Source organism: Gallinula chloropus (genome assembly GCF_964237585.1).
Source record: "Gallinula chloropus genome assembly, chromosome: 1".
Lineage (NCBI taxonomy): Eukaryota > Metazoa > Chordata > Aves > Gruiformes > Rallidae > Gallinula > Gallinula chloropus.
In genome coordinates this window covers 20,368,110-20,385,827 of record NC_140085.1, presented here as the reverse complement: position 1 = coordinate 20,385,827, position 17,718 = coordinate 20,368,110, and the positions used below count along the sequence as shown (strand labels likewise).

The 17,718-nt window shown below is 38.6% G+C and overlaps 1 protein-coding gene across 1 annotated transcript; it reads right to left on the bottom strand.

Moving 5' to 3' along the window:
* Positions 1-9,340: 9,340 nt before the first annotated feature.
* Positions 9,341-17,512, bottom strand: PVALB (parvalbumin). Its single transcript, XM_084271285.1, has 4 exons — positions 17,436-17,512; positions 15,388-15,520; positions 14,867-14,976; positions 9,341-9,552 (listed from the first exon to the last, which is right to left on the bottom strand). The coding sequence occupies exons 1-4, from the start codon at positions 17,494-17,496 to the stop codon at positions 9,524-9,526; spliced, it is 333 nt and encodes a 110-aa protein (XP_084127411.1). The 5' UTR covers positions 17,497-17,512; the 3' UTR covers positions 9,341-9,523.
* Between the last annotated feature and the right edge of the window lie 206 nt (positions 17,513-17,718).

Genomic DNA, 17,718 nt, shown 5'->3' with positions numbered 1-17,718 from the left:
GGGCTCCTTTAAAACGGAAAAGAAAATTTAATCCCAGGTCTTATCATTGCTTTCACTGTTTTCCATCCCTGAATCCTCCGTCACATAAAACAAGTGTGTGGTTATTGATGTTCTCCATCACTTATGTCTAAATAGCTTGCCTCCTTTTTCATCTTTTCTGCCTTCCACTCCATCCTCCAAGAAATTCACTCGTCTCTGTGTTGTTCCATTTTTGCAATCTTTGCATTATCCTTTGTTGTCTATTTGTAATATTGTCCCAGTTTACTGACAGGTCTGTATGCGAAGGCTTTGAGGCTCCATTATGATGTACTTGAGATTTATTGATTGTGGCTGTAATGTAGCGGTATTCATCAGCATTTACTGAGGGCTCAAACATCCCTACCATTTTACACTGGGATCAGTGTAATAGAAGTCATAGATTATGTTGGAAGTGAGATTTTCATTGCTATTAAAAATTCTGCTTGGGATCTGGCTATCTCCCATTCTGTTTGCTGCTTTTCTATTAGCACCCTGCTTCTTCATCCCATTCCTTCATTTCATACTTACCTCCAGATGCACTTGCCCATGGAGCTCTTAATGGACTTGTGTCTTCTCTATTTTTGCTGTCCTTTTGCCCCATGCTTTTTTTCCCCCAGTCCCAATCTTTTCCTCTGCCTGACTTCTCACAGGTAAAAGTTGTTCCCTTACTGGCATTGACAGTGATAGATTAAGGATGCAATTACTTATCTACACCTTGTAATCCAAGCAGAATCGCAGCCTGCTTTTAGCAGTCCACAGGGGTTGCTGCTGAATAAATTGGAATACTGGTAGCTGTGCTCACTGGAGCTTCTCATCTTGAATACATGAAAATAAGAGAGGTTGGGAAACCTCTGTGGGTTTAGAAAACCTACAAGCAACAAAACAACAACAGAGGATGATGCCCTTACCCTAGAGAAGTGTTTATTAGGTTACATCTATAAAGAAATAAAGCACCCTTTTAATTCACACATATAAAAAAAATTAAATTAAAAAATTTAAAATCATCTTCCTCAAATAAAGCAAGATTGCTATGAGTGGGAAGCATCCCTTCTCTGATGTGAGCAGGATAAGTTGCCCTGACAGCCACAGCACCCTGCAATTTGAAGTCACATTCCTTTAGACAGTGGTCACGCAATGGCAGATAAACTGCACGTGTCCACGTGCATCTCGTATTTCATCAGGCTACAGAAAGCATCATGGATGGAACTGCAGCTCTGGTAGCAGTGGGGAGGAATTTCAGAAGCAAGGTAGGGCTTTACAATGAGGACTAAACCAAGGTCATGGAGTCTTTTAGACTGGTGTATGGCTTGAGCATCAGCTTCAGTTGGACCTTATTGTAGTCACTTCATTGTCTTCTTCGCAACATGCACCTGTTAAAAAGTTATTTTTCTGTGAGGCAGAATTCACTAATATTCCTAGGACTTGTTTTTACAGTTCTTCATGTATAGATGCAAACATTTTCTGGGTATGTTCTCACTTGAGTGGGTCACAACCTGTAACTTGGAACGTGCTGCCTAATACAAGCTACTGAGGAACTCGTGTAGCTTTCCTTGGAGTAAGCAATGCTTCTCAGGAGGGCATTAAGGAAAGGAGTTAGTAGATCTTTCTGTAGGAAATCTCTCAAATACGAAGTGTTTCATCAGCGCTTTTTAAAATTTTATGTTCCTAAAAGGAAACAGTGTGACAAAACAACATCAGATATATCTTGCATATGGATGAATATTCAGGCTTCATGCAGATTCTTACAGAATAGACTAAAAGTATTTATGGATGTGTAAATGTCATTGTGGATTTCCGTTCGCTACACTTTTCCCAAGTAGTAGAATAAATATAAACTTCATCTATTTTGAGGGCTACTTCATTTGGCATCCCCCAAAATTGCCTTTTGTTTCTCTTCAGAGTAGGGCTGTTAGCACAGAAGTATGAATTTGGATGCTTTCTACATCACTGTTGATAACGGCATTATAATTCCAGGTCTTCAGATTTTGCTCTTTTGTGGTAGGGACTGAGGCACGGATATGAAGGCTCTTTGGCTGAGACTCGCTGCACTGAAATGTAAGATGATTATGAAATGGTTGAATCAGCCAAAGGATTTGTTGGCAGTTACAACAGCACTTCTGACTGATCTGGCGTATCTGCCATTTGTTTCTGTTCTACTGTGTTCGGAAAGTGGAGGTTAGAAATGAATGGTGGTTGTGGCATCACTGAAAAGTGGTAAATTATTAGATGTAGGGTAGGTACCTCAACAAGGCTATAAAATTGCTTTGAGTATGCTAATTCTAACTGCTCTGTCCTTTCTTCTGATTAATATGGAATGAGGGACAATTTTTTCAGGGATGCATTCAAATCCACAAGGATAAAGATAAGGAAAATTTTGGCGGAATAATTATTCTGCATATGTCTGGGAAACTTCCAGCTTGAATCTTGATGTGTTTGCTGTTGCACATGGAAGCTAGGAGAAGTGCTGAGAACAAAATTTAAAATCTTTATTTAGTTTTTAGCAATATAGCCAAAAGAATTAGACATGGGCAGGTGGTCTAGGGTCTGGAACTTCATACAGAATGTCTTAATGCTGTACAGATCTCTGCATGGGGGCGTATTATGACAGACTGAACACTTGCTATGTCCTTGTGTTGTGGCCTGAACCTTTCTCAGGTGTGAGTTTGCTGCTGTTGGAGCAATGATTGTGCTGTTTTTGCACAGAGTTGTGCATAGGGTGATTGTTGCTGATCAGTGAGCGTTGAAGTATGCTTCCGCATCATGGGGAAGGGGTTAATCTGTCGAATGCAGAATATATGAATATATGATATCTTTAAATGAGCTACCCGTAATTCCAGCATGCCAGTCATTATGTGGTGGTGGTGATGATGATGATAATATCAGCCAGGAATCTTTTTTTGGATCTCTAGCTGCTCTCCACTTAGAAAGCAGCTGCTAGGTTTACACTAATGCTATATCTTACGTTAAAAGCTGTAAGACAGACTACATTCAAATCATGAGATTTATGAAGAAAAAAAAAGAAGGTTATGTTTTGGTTTATATTCTATTTATATGTTTAGAGTTTGAATGTTCAAGGGTTTTTTCTGGAGGTGTGACAGACAGAATTTTTTCCCCTTGCTGAAAACCAAGAGTCAACCATGTGACTCCAGGACCTGGAGCTTTAATGGAGCAAAGAGAAGAGAAATATTTGAGACTCCTAATTAAATTTTTAAGAGTTTACAGCACTCTGTTTTCTGTCTTCTCCATTTTTCTAACAGAGCAATTTTTAGGCTTAAACGTTTCCACCTTATTAATGTCCTTTCTTTTCAAGGTCAATTTATTAGAATGTATTTATAATAAAACTCTTCTGCTCTAAGCCTTTCAAATCTTCCCTCTAATAATCTCCTTCCTGCTCTAGATTTCTCTTTCCCCAAATTCCCAACCCTGAATTTCTGTGTTGTTCACTCTCTGGCCCCTATCTCAGAGCTCTCTGTCCATGTATTGTTGTTCTCTTCTACTTCAAAAGCAAGGTTCCTCCTCTTGCTTTTTGCAGTAGCTGTTCATACCAGCTGTTTCCTTCCCATTTGCTGCTGAGCCTCGTGCCTTGCTGGTCAGAGTCTTTGTGGCTTTTTTCCTACAGATGTAGGGCCTTGGTTCCTTCTTCTGATGAAGTCTTAAACATCGGGGCTACACAGTGAACTTAACAATTCTGAACGCGAAGGATCCTGAGCCTGTAAATAGGATACAGGCAGGAAAAAAATGTTCATTGTTATGTGCTGTGTGTTTTGTATTCAATAGACTAGATGAAATTCCAGGTTAATTTTGACCTATCAAGCCTTCAGTGAGAAATAATTTAAACTATATTATATCTGTTATCTTCCTTTGGAGCATTCAAAATGAAGATACATTTGAACGCTAGAATCCTCAACAAAGATGTAGGCTCATTAAATCTATGGACAAATGCCTCTTAAGACTCCTCTGCTTTGCTAAGAAGGCTATCACGTGTGAACAAGAAAGTTAATGCATGCAGAGAGGAATAGAAAAACACTGGCTCTAGTAATGGAGATTGTTACAGAACATAATTGAACACTGACTGCAGCAAAGCTAAAAGGAGACTTGCATTACAATGACATGAAATCTTTATTTTTTCCCCTAACCTCTGATTTCAGCTGTCTGACTAAGAGCAGGTGCTGGGCAATAGCTCAATTTCAACAACCCATTGCAGCTGAAAGAGTAGATGCAATTGTGCTGTATCCAGCAAAATTGAAAATTACTTTAAGGGGGGGAATGCAAATGGTTTAGGACAGAAAATATTCATTCATCTGCAGAAGGAAGCATAAAATTAGCACAGTCACATAATTCTTATTCCACTTTATATTAAAGCAGGAATAAGTGCTTGATAATTTGCTGTTACCTATATATTTTAGTATCTTTTTAAACAGCATTGCGTTTTTAAAATGAAGGAAGTGGAGTTTGTTAACAATTAAAACGTTGGCATTTAAAAAAAAAAATCTTTCCAGGCAATGTTTCCAAAACCTGAAAATGTCTCTTAATTATTTGGCTGTTCACCAACCCATGCCCCTTCCCTCCAGTAATCAATGGTTAGGCATTTGACCTCTTGTCCTGCACCTCTTCTGACCTGTCTGGAAGTGCTGGTGGAACAGTTGGAATTAATAGAGAGTTACAGTGTTGTTACCACCTGAAGGCCTGAGTATCAGTTAATGCCAGTGTTGTACCACTCTAACACCAGTGAAACCATCTGTATTTTTGTACATAAACCATTAATTGCTCAGAGTAGCATCTCCTAGAATTAAAAACTGGGTAGTCAATAAGAATTGGACATTCTAATTCAGACACTGACAAGATCTTTTCACTTAGATTTTCCTAGGTGGAAGATTGAATGAGTTTATGAAAAAACACCCCAAAAATCTTCTCTAGTTGTGTGTTCCATAGGCTTATTAAGTGCCTTCTAGTATTTTTATTAGGATGTTCTGACTCATCTATTGTAGCTCATGCAGTCCCTTCTATTTTTCTGATATCTGGCAAAGGGACTCTAGTTTCTGTCTTTAAAAGTGTATCAACTTTTGTTAAGCTTTGTTACTTTAGTAACCAGAAAAAGCACTAACCAGAAAGGTACTTCCTCCCTTGTGAAGCAGTTATCCCACATTCGGAGATCCTACAGTCTGGGTCTCCTACAGATCCTACAATCTTTAGATGATACATTTGGCTTCGCTCTCTCTTGTTGAGAGAAAAGTTGTTTTAAACGTTGGAGCTCTAGAGAGTCTTGGGATTTCTAAATGGTGTGTCTGTTTGGAAAAGAGGATCTGCCAAAACAATCTCAGAATGAAGGTGCAGCAGCTCAGGTTCAAGCAGGCATTAGCAACGAGAGAATCCAGGATCTAGAAGAGGTATTTTAACCACTGGCATCTTCTAAAGACTGTGCTCTTATGTCTGTGTTAACCATGGTTCCTGGGTGGTGTTACAAGAATGTCAGCACCACAGCTGAATTTTGGTGTGTTGATGTATGCCATATAACTCTTCTTTCATTTGAAATCGATGAATAAATAAAATAATGTGTTCTTTATCCTCTGACCACTTGAATCTCTTGTGGGCTAATTGTGTCTTCAGTTAAGCTTGTAATAACTCACAGTCTTTGTTGTTATTTTGTTGAGGCAGAATTTGTTGCAAATATTGTGCAATACCACATTTTTTAATTCAATAACAATATTAACTCTGTTTTGGACAGAATATTGTTAATGTTTAGATACTACAGCACAGAGGCTTTGAGGCTGGAAAGGAGAACATGAACTGCATTTCCAATCTTCAGAAGTATTCAGAAACTGAGGAACAGTGTCCTTACTTACCCCTCAAAGATGCAAACTCAGAAAAGGCAAAAGAGGCAAACAAGCAAGTATTGCTTTGATGAATTGAACAAAGAGTGGATGCAATCATAGGACATTAGGCAGTAATGAGCTCAGGACTGGTGGATAGACAGTAAATATAAATCCTAGCTCAGCTTCTGCTAAGTGAACAGGTGTTACGGCCTTCAGTCCATTGATTCCCAAAATAAGACATGTGGGAAAACTGCTGATCCATGAAACTCCATTAAGAGCTTGGCAAGACCCTTAAAGCATAAACAGTTATGAATTTGTAGGTTTAAGAGTTTGATAATGGTGAAGTGTGATCTGAGAAATGAGTTGGTGGTGGCCTGTTGGTACAAACCCTTTTGTTAAATGTCATCTGTCAGGAAATCGCGGTTTGTCTGTGACTTGAGGTTTTGGCTCTTCTTCCTTTGAGTTGCAGCTGAGAGGTGTATTTCTTTCTCAGCAATATATAATTCTAAGGTGAACAAGTAGTGTCTGTTTTTGTATATGTAAACACAGTTTACATATCTTAAATCATCCAGTTCTGTCTTGTTACAAACCATTGGCTATGAATCTAAGGAAAGGATGTGTTTGATTGTTTAAAATAGCGTCCTCAATGTGATGGCTGGAGTCGTTTCTTTTCATAACTTCTACTGTGTTATAGCAGGAGAGAAAATTGTGGAATACTTAACTCTTCAGGACAAAGAAGATGTATGATGTCAATAAAGAAATTTAAGATAAATGTTTCTTGAAGGAAATTAATTTTGCTACTTTTTTATGCATGTGAAAATGAAAACAGCTTTCTTAATGAAATACTACATTGCAGGGTATGTGGATTTTTTTGTATTTGTTGTGTACTGCGATCCACACTCTGCTGAAAGCCTGATTAAATTTTGTAGCTAATTCTGCTTTCTTTAGTCTTTACAGTAGTTTCTATGACAGTCTTAGAGACATTAAAATGAGACCAATATGAAATTTAATGCTTTAACATATTGTATGTGTCATGTTTTCTTTTATATTTTATTGTAACTTAAAATTTTGCATTTGTTTGCTGTATTTTGAGCCACAACTATATGACCTCCACTTAAGAGGAAAATTCCGAGAATTTTTGTTAATTGGAAAAGGAGCAGTTAAGTATCTGGGACGACTTGGAATGAATTTGAGTGGGAATAGTAAGCATCTAAGATCAATATTGAAGAGCCAGCAGTGAAAAACAGTAATAAGTTGATGATAATTGATAAAACAGTCATTCTACATTTGGGCAGAAATTTATTTACATTGCATAAATGTTTAATTTTTTTTCTTTCTACATCAGTTATAGAGACATTAAATATTGACATTTGAACTTTGAATTTAAAATACAGTTAGGAAAAACAGTGGTTTAAACCAGATTTTATGAGAATTCTGATTACTTAGGTTGTTGGTATACCATTTGCATATTCGGATAAACTGACCAAAAGTGCATCTAGAATATCAGGTACCATCACCATGTGATGGCAATTGCCATCAAGGTATTTTGGAGATGTCTCTACCCATTATAAGTGGTATTCATACTGTAGCTCTTTCAGTTTGAAGGTAAAACAATATTTCTTTTAATCTTATCCATTACTATGTAACTGAAAAATTTCAGGCCAAATTAGGCACTCAGTGTTGCTTGTTCAGGAATGATTGGGGGAATAATATGAATAAAGACTGACATAGGAATCATTGGGGTCTTCAGATTTTTATGCCAGTAAACCATTCCCATTAATACTTCTGTAACTTACTTTATTGCACATAATGTACTACAAATGATTTTTAGACTCATTAATGGCTGTGTTTATTTCCTATTTGTTCTATTGTGCTTTTTGGTGCTTTAAAGCCCTGGATAAAATTTCAGCTTTTGTGCCATCCAGTGAAGCATTAAAATATAAATCCTTCCAGATTCAAACAATAGAAACTATAAAGGCCTTTGTTTATGTAGTGATTTCTATGTTGATCCTCTGATTCCATAGATCTTCATTCCTGATTCTTCAATAGATGGGTTCCTATTGTTTTTTATGCAGCTCTGTATATCCTTGTAATTAGCTTTATTGCCACTTGAGGTCAGCAGCGCCGAGAAAAAGAAGTAAATAAACTGTCTTGCTTCATTGCAATCCGTTTTCATTTGCTTTATTTAGAATACTTAAAAATCAATACATTCTTGAGATCCGTATATACATTGTGCAAAACCAAAGGATTTCTTTTGAACACACAGCAGCTTCAGCAAAAATTCTTCCTTCTAAGTTACTACAGAGTGGAAATCTAGAATGGCTTTAGGGAGCGTTTCTTGGCTGCCCGAGTAGCATTGAGTAACAGCTGTGGCAGAGAATGGTGTACTGTACAACGCGATGGTGACAGGGTTTCAGCCTTATGCTTTTGTTTATACTAAATTAGTGATACTAAATCTGAATAGAATAAGGTATTATTGCTGCAGGGTATAGTTTGGAATAAAGAAACAGCAAATATCCTTCCTTCTTACTGCAGTAGTAATTGATGTGCTGTCAGGATGTGGGGAGATGTTGCCTAAAAGTGAATTCCCTCCTGCTTTAATCTTTGCATAAATAAAGGAAGATAAAAAGCATGATCGTGGTGCCAAAGATACTAGTTACTGAACAGGATCCAGGAAACTGGTGTTTGGTTCTTAGCTCTGCCATAGGCTTACAGTTGGCCAGCCATTTCTTTAGCTTGAGTCTCTGTTACCCATATGTAACACAAAGAAAGATATTCACTTCTCTGGTAAAGTTTTAAAATAAATGGTTTTTTTAATGGGACTTTTTTATATTGTATTTTAACAGTGGGAGCATCAGCAGTAGCATCACACCTGAATCTTTCCTGAAATTCGTACTGTTGTTTCTAGTGAGTATTCCATTCTTCCTGTCCTAGATGGTTGTGTAACACTGCTAGTAAACATCTCCCGTGTTTCAGAAGTGACCGCTTTCTAATAGCTTACCAAGTTATCCCCATGCATGATTGGCACCAACTGATATTCCTGTCAAGCCTTTTATCCAAAAATCCCCCAGCACCAGACAAATTTAACAAATGGTACAGACAGGATCAATTTACTGATCACCAATATGCAGCAGGGGAGATGTAGGTTAAATATTAGGAAATACTTTTTAGCTGTAACACTGATTAAGTCAAAAGAACAAACTGCCAAATGAAGTTGGGTAATTGCCATCACTAGATTTTCCAGGCTATGAGTATGCATCCATTTAACAGGGATGGCTTAAAAATAATGCAGTCAGTATTGCCACACTTCAGAACTTGGACTCAATGACTCATTATATGCATATTTTATCCCATATATATATATTTTTAAAATTTCTTCCCACTTTACCCTAGCTGGGGATAAAGCAGCAGGGATGTCAGCAAAAAAAGGAGTAAAATTTTCTCTCAGTGTGTGCCAAGCCTCCATGAAATAAGAAACAAGTTATAGTGAGAGAGAATAAAGCCCAGATTGATGTGACCTTTATTATTTTAACAGTGTCTTTCAGCACAATTACAGAGTTGCAGGATTGGAGAGAACAGAGCCGGAGTATAAAATAACATAAATAAATAGAACAGGAGCCAAAGCAGTCAGCAGGAGGTGGTTGGAATTGGGCAGTGAAGGATGGGTGAAGGGTTTGCATTGGTCAAAGCCTTTATGATTCAGCCACCAGAGTTGCAAATTCTGGAGAAGGGAAAAATTTTTTGAAAATATTAAAAAAAGGAAAATGTAAAGAAGGAAGAAACATATTACAGTGATTACAGAGTCACTGGTGTAGGAGAAATATCACAATAACAGAAGAACAAAGAAATCCAAGTTAATTAAAGGGAAGGTATGAGTTGGGAAATCTTACAGTGAAATGAAAGGCTTTTTTGAGGGTAAGGAAGAAATGCTATACACGCCAGACTGTCAAGGCTGTCCACCACTATTCATCTGAAGAACTTGATTAGTTCCCTGTTATTCCTTTGTAATTCTCAATGGGATGAAAGCAAGAACCAGAAATTTAATTTTGCAGTGAGATAAATTTCCTTTATATCACAGTTTGGCAAAGAGACTCATTAATGAGTCTTTCAGAGTATTCGTGTCTCTATATTATAAATATATTACATTTAAACTCAGTTTTGTAATCGCAAAGTGACTGAAAATGACAGATCACAAAACCAGAAGGTTGACACAAACCTGCATAAAAATCCTGACCACATTGGTGATAACGAGAAACATTCCTGTGATCTCAGAAGGTCCAGGATTTTACCCTCTGGTTTTTATTAGTGTTACATCCATGGTATTTACATAAATGTATCTATCTGCAGTTCAGGGTTATTTTATGCCTTGGTATATATAATGCCTTTCAGCTGGGTGATAAAGCATGGACAAGACACATTTGTATCCCAGTGAATAGCTGCCTGGCATACTGCACTCCGAATTCTGTATTACCCAAGGAGGTTATAATTCCTAACTCCATCTAACCTTGGAACAGTTACACAGGAGAATACTGTGCACAGTGGTGTGTGCCTCAGAGCATTAAAATGACGGACTGGAGGGAATCCCAAGAAGGGCAACAAAGATGATAAAGGGATTAGAGGGTATACAGAGCGAGTGGTTTATGGGTTTAACATAATCAGCTGAGAGGAAAATGACGGATAGGGAAGGCAGTCATCTGTAAAGGCTCAAGAGAAAATTATTGAAGTTCGACATAATGAAGAGTAATGTCTTGCAACTAAAAAAGAAGATGGAAATTAGGTGTTTTTAAGAACATTCTGGTGTTTGGTTGAAAAACGCTAAAAGCTCTGAATGAGTGAGATCTATAATGACTGGGGTGTACGAACAGCGCTTGTGATGACATGTCCAAAAACACATGCTGCCAAGTGCTGACAAACCTGCCTGAGAAACAAAAGTGTCGGAGGGTTTAAATTAAATCCAAATTTATCCATCATTCTGAAAGATGTAAATCCAAATTAGGATTAGCAATGCAGATTATGTAACACAAAACGTGTGTAAATCCTGTACACATGGGTGCATAGATTGAAAGTGTTGCAAACGGAATTTAAGAGATAACATAAAGTACTCGTGATAGAAACCCAGACTATTCTGGGGAGAAAACTAAAAGGCTATGATTATTACATCACTGTGTGAATAAATCCTGCGGAGAGAAACATGAACTGCAATGGATGAACCCTTTCCGAAAGGGAAAACTAACTATGCATATTTTATTAGAGAAAGTTGTCATACTTGCTACAGCTAAATTAAATCCTTTTTATAATAATTTGTTTCTATGGAATATATTTGGAAAAGGTTATTCAAACTTGCAGCCAAATATTTTCTATAAAACATCCTGATAGTGATATTATCACTTAATGGTAATGTATTTCATGGGTACTTTCTGATAGCTAGCAAACCATAAAATACTCCCTAGTGAATTACTGCTATATGCTTTATGCTTTTTTGAAGGATTTTCAATATACTTTAAATATTTTAAAGATGTTCCAGCTGAATAATCCTGTAAACTAGTTCACTGTTTATTTTCATATGAAGGTTAACCCAACCTCAGGCAGCTTGTGGAGGCATTGTTACAAAGTGTATTCATGTATGCAAAACTTCTGAGATAAGGCACTGTGAATTAACCCCTGCCTAATGGTCATTCTTATCAACCTTTATTGCCTCTGTCTGGTAGTGTGAGAATCCTCTTTTCCAATTGTAATTCTTCCAAACAAAAGCATGTCTGTCTTTGCACAAATTAAGAGTTTTAAATTACAAGGATTTAGACTATTTTGTCAAGTAAAGTAATGTACTAGCTGTCTTGTGTCAAAATTTCAAATGAGAGGATTGATTCACTGCTCAGTATAGTTCAGTAATTTACACCAGCCTAATGCAGCCCTGTAGTAGTTTACTGAAATGACAGATATAAATATAGAGAACATGTTGTAAGTTAATGATTTCTCTCATCAGAATGTGTTTTTTACATTAGCTGTACAATATCAAATCTGTTTAGGAAACTTCATAAGTAATGTCTTAGACTAATTAATTTTAGAAAATACAAGAATACAAAGAGGGATAAGAAAAGCACTTAGAAAATATTTTTCTTTTTAGTCTTGACTTCGACCTGTGGCAAATTCATGACTTATCAGTTGTAATTCTAAATGCTTGATGTCTCATTTTTACAATGTTTAAATAAATAAATGAAACATTTAAAAATGTTTCATGAAAAAAATAAATAATAATATATTTATAATAATATTTTTTAAATTAACATGTTTGCAGAAATTGAGCTGTATCAAGGAAAATATTTTGAGTTACTGGGGTAAAAATTTGTATTTGCTCTGTCTACTGTGCATGATCTTTAAATTATCTATGTACTTTCTCAGGTTTATTAATATCAAGAAACTGAAAGGCATTATGTGCATGTCCAGTGCTAATATACAAACTAGATTAAAAAAAAAACATTATGAGCAGAAATCCTCTTCTTCTTGTCTTTTCTTTCTTATAAACATTCTCCTGAAGATGACAGAGCTGCTTCAGCATCCTTCCCAATCCAATCTGGAAGCTAATGTTTGTAGGGGGTTATTTTTAGGTAACCTGGCCTTGACCTGCAATTTTTATTCTAATTGATCATCTTCTCTTCACATCTGTGGAAGATGGAGAAGGTCTTGCATGACCAGGCTGCAGGTTTTCAACCATTTGAAACTGGCAGATCAGCCAGAAATTAAAAATGTTGATGGGACAAGAGATAAGCTGGTGGAACTCTTTCTGAGCTGAACAGTCTTGCAGGAATGATAAAAGGTTTAAAGCAGGAGTCCTAAGAGAAATTTCATAATATGAGTCCTCTAACTGGAAAAAGGCTGATTAGGTCACAATTAACATTTGTGATGATGTGAGAAAGATGGCTCTGTGGTGTTAAAAATCCATGAAGATTGGTTCTTAGAACTGCTTATGGGCTCCTGAGGGACAGCCTTCAAGGTTTGCCTGGTGAATTAACATTAACCCTGTGAAAGGCGGCATGTTTAGTGATGTATGAATCTGATGTTTGAAATATGGGGTAAAGCTGGTGCCTGACAGTTCAAGTTACGGGGAAACAAACAAATGGTCTGCAACAGAAATACAACATTGCAGTACTGAATATGAATGTCATGTACATTTGTGACTTGACATTTTATTTACATAGGCAGTGAGAATCTAGGATTGGATTTATGGCCTATGTGAAAATCCTCATCCTTTGGTCACAGCCCCAGCTGATAACTTTGCATGTATTTCAGGTCCTTCTGGTCTAACAATTTGCTTTTGGAGTCAAATTTAAGAAATGAAAAAGAAACCAAAAGTCTTGTATAGAATGAGGATATGGCCAGAAGCAGCAAAAGGAAAAAGCCCTTCATTCTCTTCTTGTTATTACATACAAATTCAGAGTAATTCCAGTTCAGAGTTAAGGAAGGGTAAAAGTTGTGGAAGAAAGTTAAGGAGAAGAGGTGTTTGATATTGCTTTGTTACAACAAACTGGCTTTCAGACATCATTTCAAGTATATATAAAAAAAGCCATGGTCAACTTTAAATAGTTAATGCTGTATTAGTCAAAATGATCCTACAATATACTACTTTTATTCCATTTGATACTTCTTTTATTTTGCAACCTTCCAAGAATAACTGAGAATGTATCTGAGATGTGATGTTGGCAGATCAGCTGTAACTTACCTGAATCATGTTTTCTTCTGAAAATCTTGTGCATTGATTTTAGTACCATTGCTGCTAATTTTAAAGCATGTGACATCTCAAAAAGATTTCACTCTTCAGGTTTAGGGTTACTAAAATTTAGCTGGAACTTCCCCCTGGTGCTTTACAGGTGCTCCTCTGCAACCATAATATAACCATGATTTGAGAAATTGAGAGGTTTTAGTCTAGAAACAGGTGTATAATCAGTGATATGCTCACATGCTTTGATCAGGCAGTTTAACTAATGTATCACCTAATATGTCTGTGCATGATTTTTTAAAGCTTCTAAACTGGGAAACTATGTTAGTTAACCTTATTTTGCCTTTTATTCCTCTTTTAATAGCTTTTTATTTGGAGACAGTTTTTTTGCAAACCTTGAGATGAGGTGACACAGAGACATGTGAGAGTTTTTTAGATTTCCCCCTATCATGTGACTTGTCAATACGCTGAAAACTTTGAAATTGCCTGCTCTCCAGGTGATTTGGTGCTCCTGCCACCAATGGCCACTACTACCTCCTCCAGTGAGGAGAGATTTAATTCAGAAATGCATCTTTTAATGTCTCTTCCAATATGTCTCTAGGATACAGAAGAAAGAGGAAAAAGGAGAAATTTTTATGTGGGCTAATTTGATTCATCCCAAGAGGGAACAGAAAATAGCAGGAATTTTTTAAGCAATGCTGTGAGAGGAAAAGTTGTTCTTTTCTTGTAGATTTCATATTTAGTAAAAGGGAGTAACAAGCTTTCTTAGCTGTGAAGACCCACATAAGCACTAGCAAAAGCTGGATAGACAGTTATTGTTTAGAAATTCTGTAGCAGGCTGACTGTACTTTGAATTTTAAGAGCATTGTTTTGCTAAGTCATGCATTATTTTCCTATTTACTAATAATCAAGCAGAGATACTCTGGGTTGTTGGGGTTTTTTTTCCTTTTTCTTTCTCTAAGTTTTATAGTCAAGCCCGGGTCTTTGAACTGTCAGTGTGCCTTACTCCACTGAAATCAACGGAAAATTGGAAGTAGATTGAAATAGAAGTTGGAACGGTACTTTGCCCTGTGCTGCGTTTGTGCCTTAACTACATCTCTTTTGTGTAAACTCGTGCCCCCTCTAGTGTCAGAATCCGGCTGTTTGCCCTAAAGCCTGCGAGCGAGGTATAGCAAGTGTGGCAGGACTTGGCATTTCATTAAAGCCAAATTGTGTCCTTCAGAAGGTCACAGCTCCCAGTGATTCCTAGAGTTCCTGAGTTCTTGTATGTAAGAGTAATATTCGTTTGTTACTGTCAAAGTTTACTGCTCTAATCACATACCATCAGCTCCAATTTTACCATCACCGTCCTTATCTCCAGCAGCCAGGAGAGCCTTCGTTTCTTTGTCTGATAGGTCTCTTCCATCAGGGGTAAAGCCCTTCAGTACAAACCTAAACAGGAGGCATGGGAAAAAGGAAAGTTGGCGCTTTTTTTTTTTTTCCAGAACAGTTTCATTTTGTATTTACTCATACCACTGTTTCAATAGATGAGTTGGAATCCAGAGTTGCATCTTCTGTTACTGACCTTTAGCATTCAGGAAGAGTGCTTTACTCTGAAACTGCATTTGACTGAAGAGCTATCTGTAAGGTATCCATCATTTGTGTGTTTCAGGGTCCTGCAGTAAAATCTACAGCCATCTCCCCCCAACTCACTTTAGATCATACAATCAATCAGGAGGCAAGTGGCCATTGCACACGAGAACTACTCAAGAGATTGAGTTGTACTAGAGTTTTGTAAAAAAGAAAACAGGAAATTAGACTCTTAAGGGGAGGTTATTTGAGAAAACACGTATCTTTACTTACTTTAATTCTTCCTCTTCGATGAAGCCACTTCGATCTTTATCAAGAATATGGAAAACCTTCTTCACATCTTCTGGGCTCTTCTTTTTCAATCCTACCATCTCGAAAAACTTCTTGTAGTTAAAAGATTCAGCCGCTGTAGGAGATGTAGAACCAGAGAACTGCTTAGAAAAACGATTGAAACACACACATACCCGTGGGTTTCTTCCTTACTGCTGCGTGTCCTACCCGGGGAGGCACAGTCGAGCCCAGCCGTAGTAGGAGCTAGATGCGCATGCTGTAATTGCCCATCTTACACCGACACTAATTGAAATAAGCAAAGGGGGAGAGGGGCACTAGCTCTGTCTCCGTTTTTCGGATGAGGAGCTGAGCTACAGAGGATGGAGACTTGCCCAAGGTCACACAGGAAGTCTGTAATAGAGTTGAGAGCTGAAGTCTAACCTGCTTGGTCTCATTTCAGTGCCTTAAACCTTTTTTATTTCTTTTCTTTGCTAAGTTTTATACTAAGCAGTCACCTGAAAGCAGACTCTGTGAGATAGATGGCTGTCGCTTTCTGGCATTTCCACCCCTGAGAAACCCCCGCTCTTGCTCAACCGCGGAGCCCAGCGTTGGCGAGAAGTGTTTGGGAGCACATGGCTATTTCAGTTCTGTTTTTCCTCAAGACTTACTAGAAATCAGTGTTGCATTTCGACCGCTCAAGGTATGTGCAATCGCGTTTGTAAGCGCGGAGACTGTAAGGGAGCGCTGTACCGTGTGCTGCCTGCAAGACCTGGTGAGGCAGGATCGCGATACCTGCAGCCCTTGAAATCGGAGCCGAGATAAATGAGTTTACCTGCTCCACCTCTCCTGTCCTTTAACCGCACCCGCCTTCGTCCCACCCAAGTATCCTAACGACTGTGGTGTAGATTAGAAATCCAATTCGGTGACCTCCAAAATGTGCTGTGGACTTTCCCCCCCCGCCCCCTCCGATGCATCCTTATTCCCGCCGCAGCTTTTCCTATTACATAAAATTAAGGAGGCTCAGTCTTTCGGGATCTGCTTGACTGAGGTCTGTCATTAGTTGCTGCTAATTGCATCTGCTCCGGGACATGGAGATGGCCCTGGAACAATGAAGTTAATGAGAAAAACAGCTGCTGGATCCAGCAAAACAGTTTGCTGATCCCTTCGACTCTCCGGCTGCCGAGTTTGTTCGGATTCACAGCGGGGTTTACGCTTCTGCCTGCTCGGGAAGGTGACCGCACCGAGCAGGGCAGAAAGAGGCAGCTCGGCTGGGTGGGGAGGCCAGCCAGGTACTTTGGGGGAGAGAGGAGATAGGAGGTGTGCATCCCGGAGCACGATTTCTGTCGTTTCTTTGAGAGCAACCTTAACTACCCGAATCTGTGTGAGCACGAAGAGTGTTTGCTGTCCGTTTAGGGGTCGCGATGAATTAGAGGGGTAAGGAATATCCGAGGAGTCTGAGAGGGAAGTATGTACCGCTGCAGCCATTCGTCCTGCAGAAAGCTTCTGCAGTCGAGCGGTGCACACGCTCGCTTTACTATTGCCTTCTGCTCCATCCCGAAAAGCAAAGCCCACACGGGGATTCCGCATAGGAAACAAGAGCAGAGCAGTCTCTTGTCTCCTTGAAGGGAGGAACGGCGGTTCTGTAATACCTAAACTGAATTTCGGGGGCGAGTGGGAAGCTGCCAACATCCACGGCTGACTTCCCTATCCCACACCAAGATACAATCCACCCCGGTTCACCAGGGGTTTTGTTCCCTTTGAAAGTACCCTCTCGGTAGAAGCAAAGTCTGCCCACATTCACAGCTTGCATTCCTTTAGAATAAATATTTCACCTCTGTAATGTGCAGGGCAAGTTCGCTGAGGATGCAGCTCTGCACTTGATAAACCTGTCACGCCTTCACTGCACTTCTGAAGACACATCCTTATTTGATATTTTGTCTAGCCGGATACTCTGATCTTCCTCGAGTTTAAATAAATGCACTGCTATCCTAAGCTGGAGAGAAGAAAGGGAGGAAAGGATGGTAAAAGGAAAAAAAAAAAAAAGCACTCACCTGAAAAGGCTCCCACAGCCTTCTTGATATCCTCAGCGCTGAGCACGTCAGTCATAGCCATCCTGCAACTGTTTGAACAGGGAAGCAAGTGCGAAAAGATTAAAAAGTGCTTTTCTCATCATTTCTGCTCATATGACCAAAGCTGCAGTGCTGTGTGGGGATGGCACACCGGGGAAGGCTGGAGCCGTGCCAGCTATATAGCTCTGCGTGGATAAGTGCCGTGGGCTGTCGCTCTCCAGTTTGCAGAGCACCAAGTAGTCCACAGACGCGAGGGTTCGGCTAA

Bases quoted from the DNA above. Each gene is read 5' to 3' on its own strand.
- PVALB (XM_084271285.1), bottom strand. From the start codon at position 17,496: ATGGCTATGACTGACGTGCTCAGCGCTGAGGATATCAAGAAGGCTGTG. The intron at 14,977-15,387 runs GTAAGTAAAGAT...CCTCCTGTTTAG, and splicing joins ATCGAAGAGGAAGAATTAAA to GTTTGTACTGAAGGGCTTTA. The intron at 9,553-14,866 runs GTATGTGATTAG...TCCCTTCTCCAG, and splicing joins TGGTAAAATTGGAGCTGATG to AATTTGCAACTCTGGTGGCT.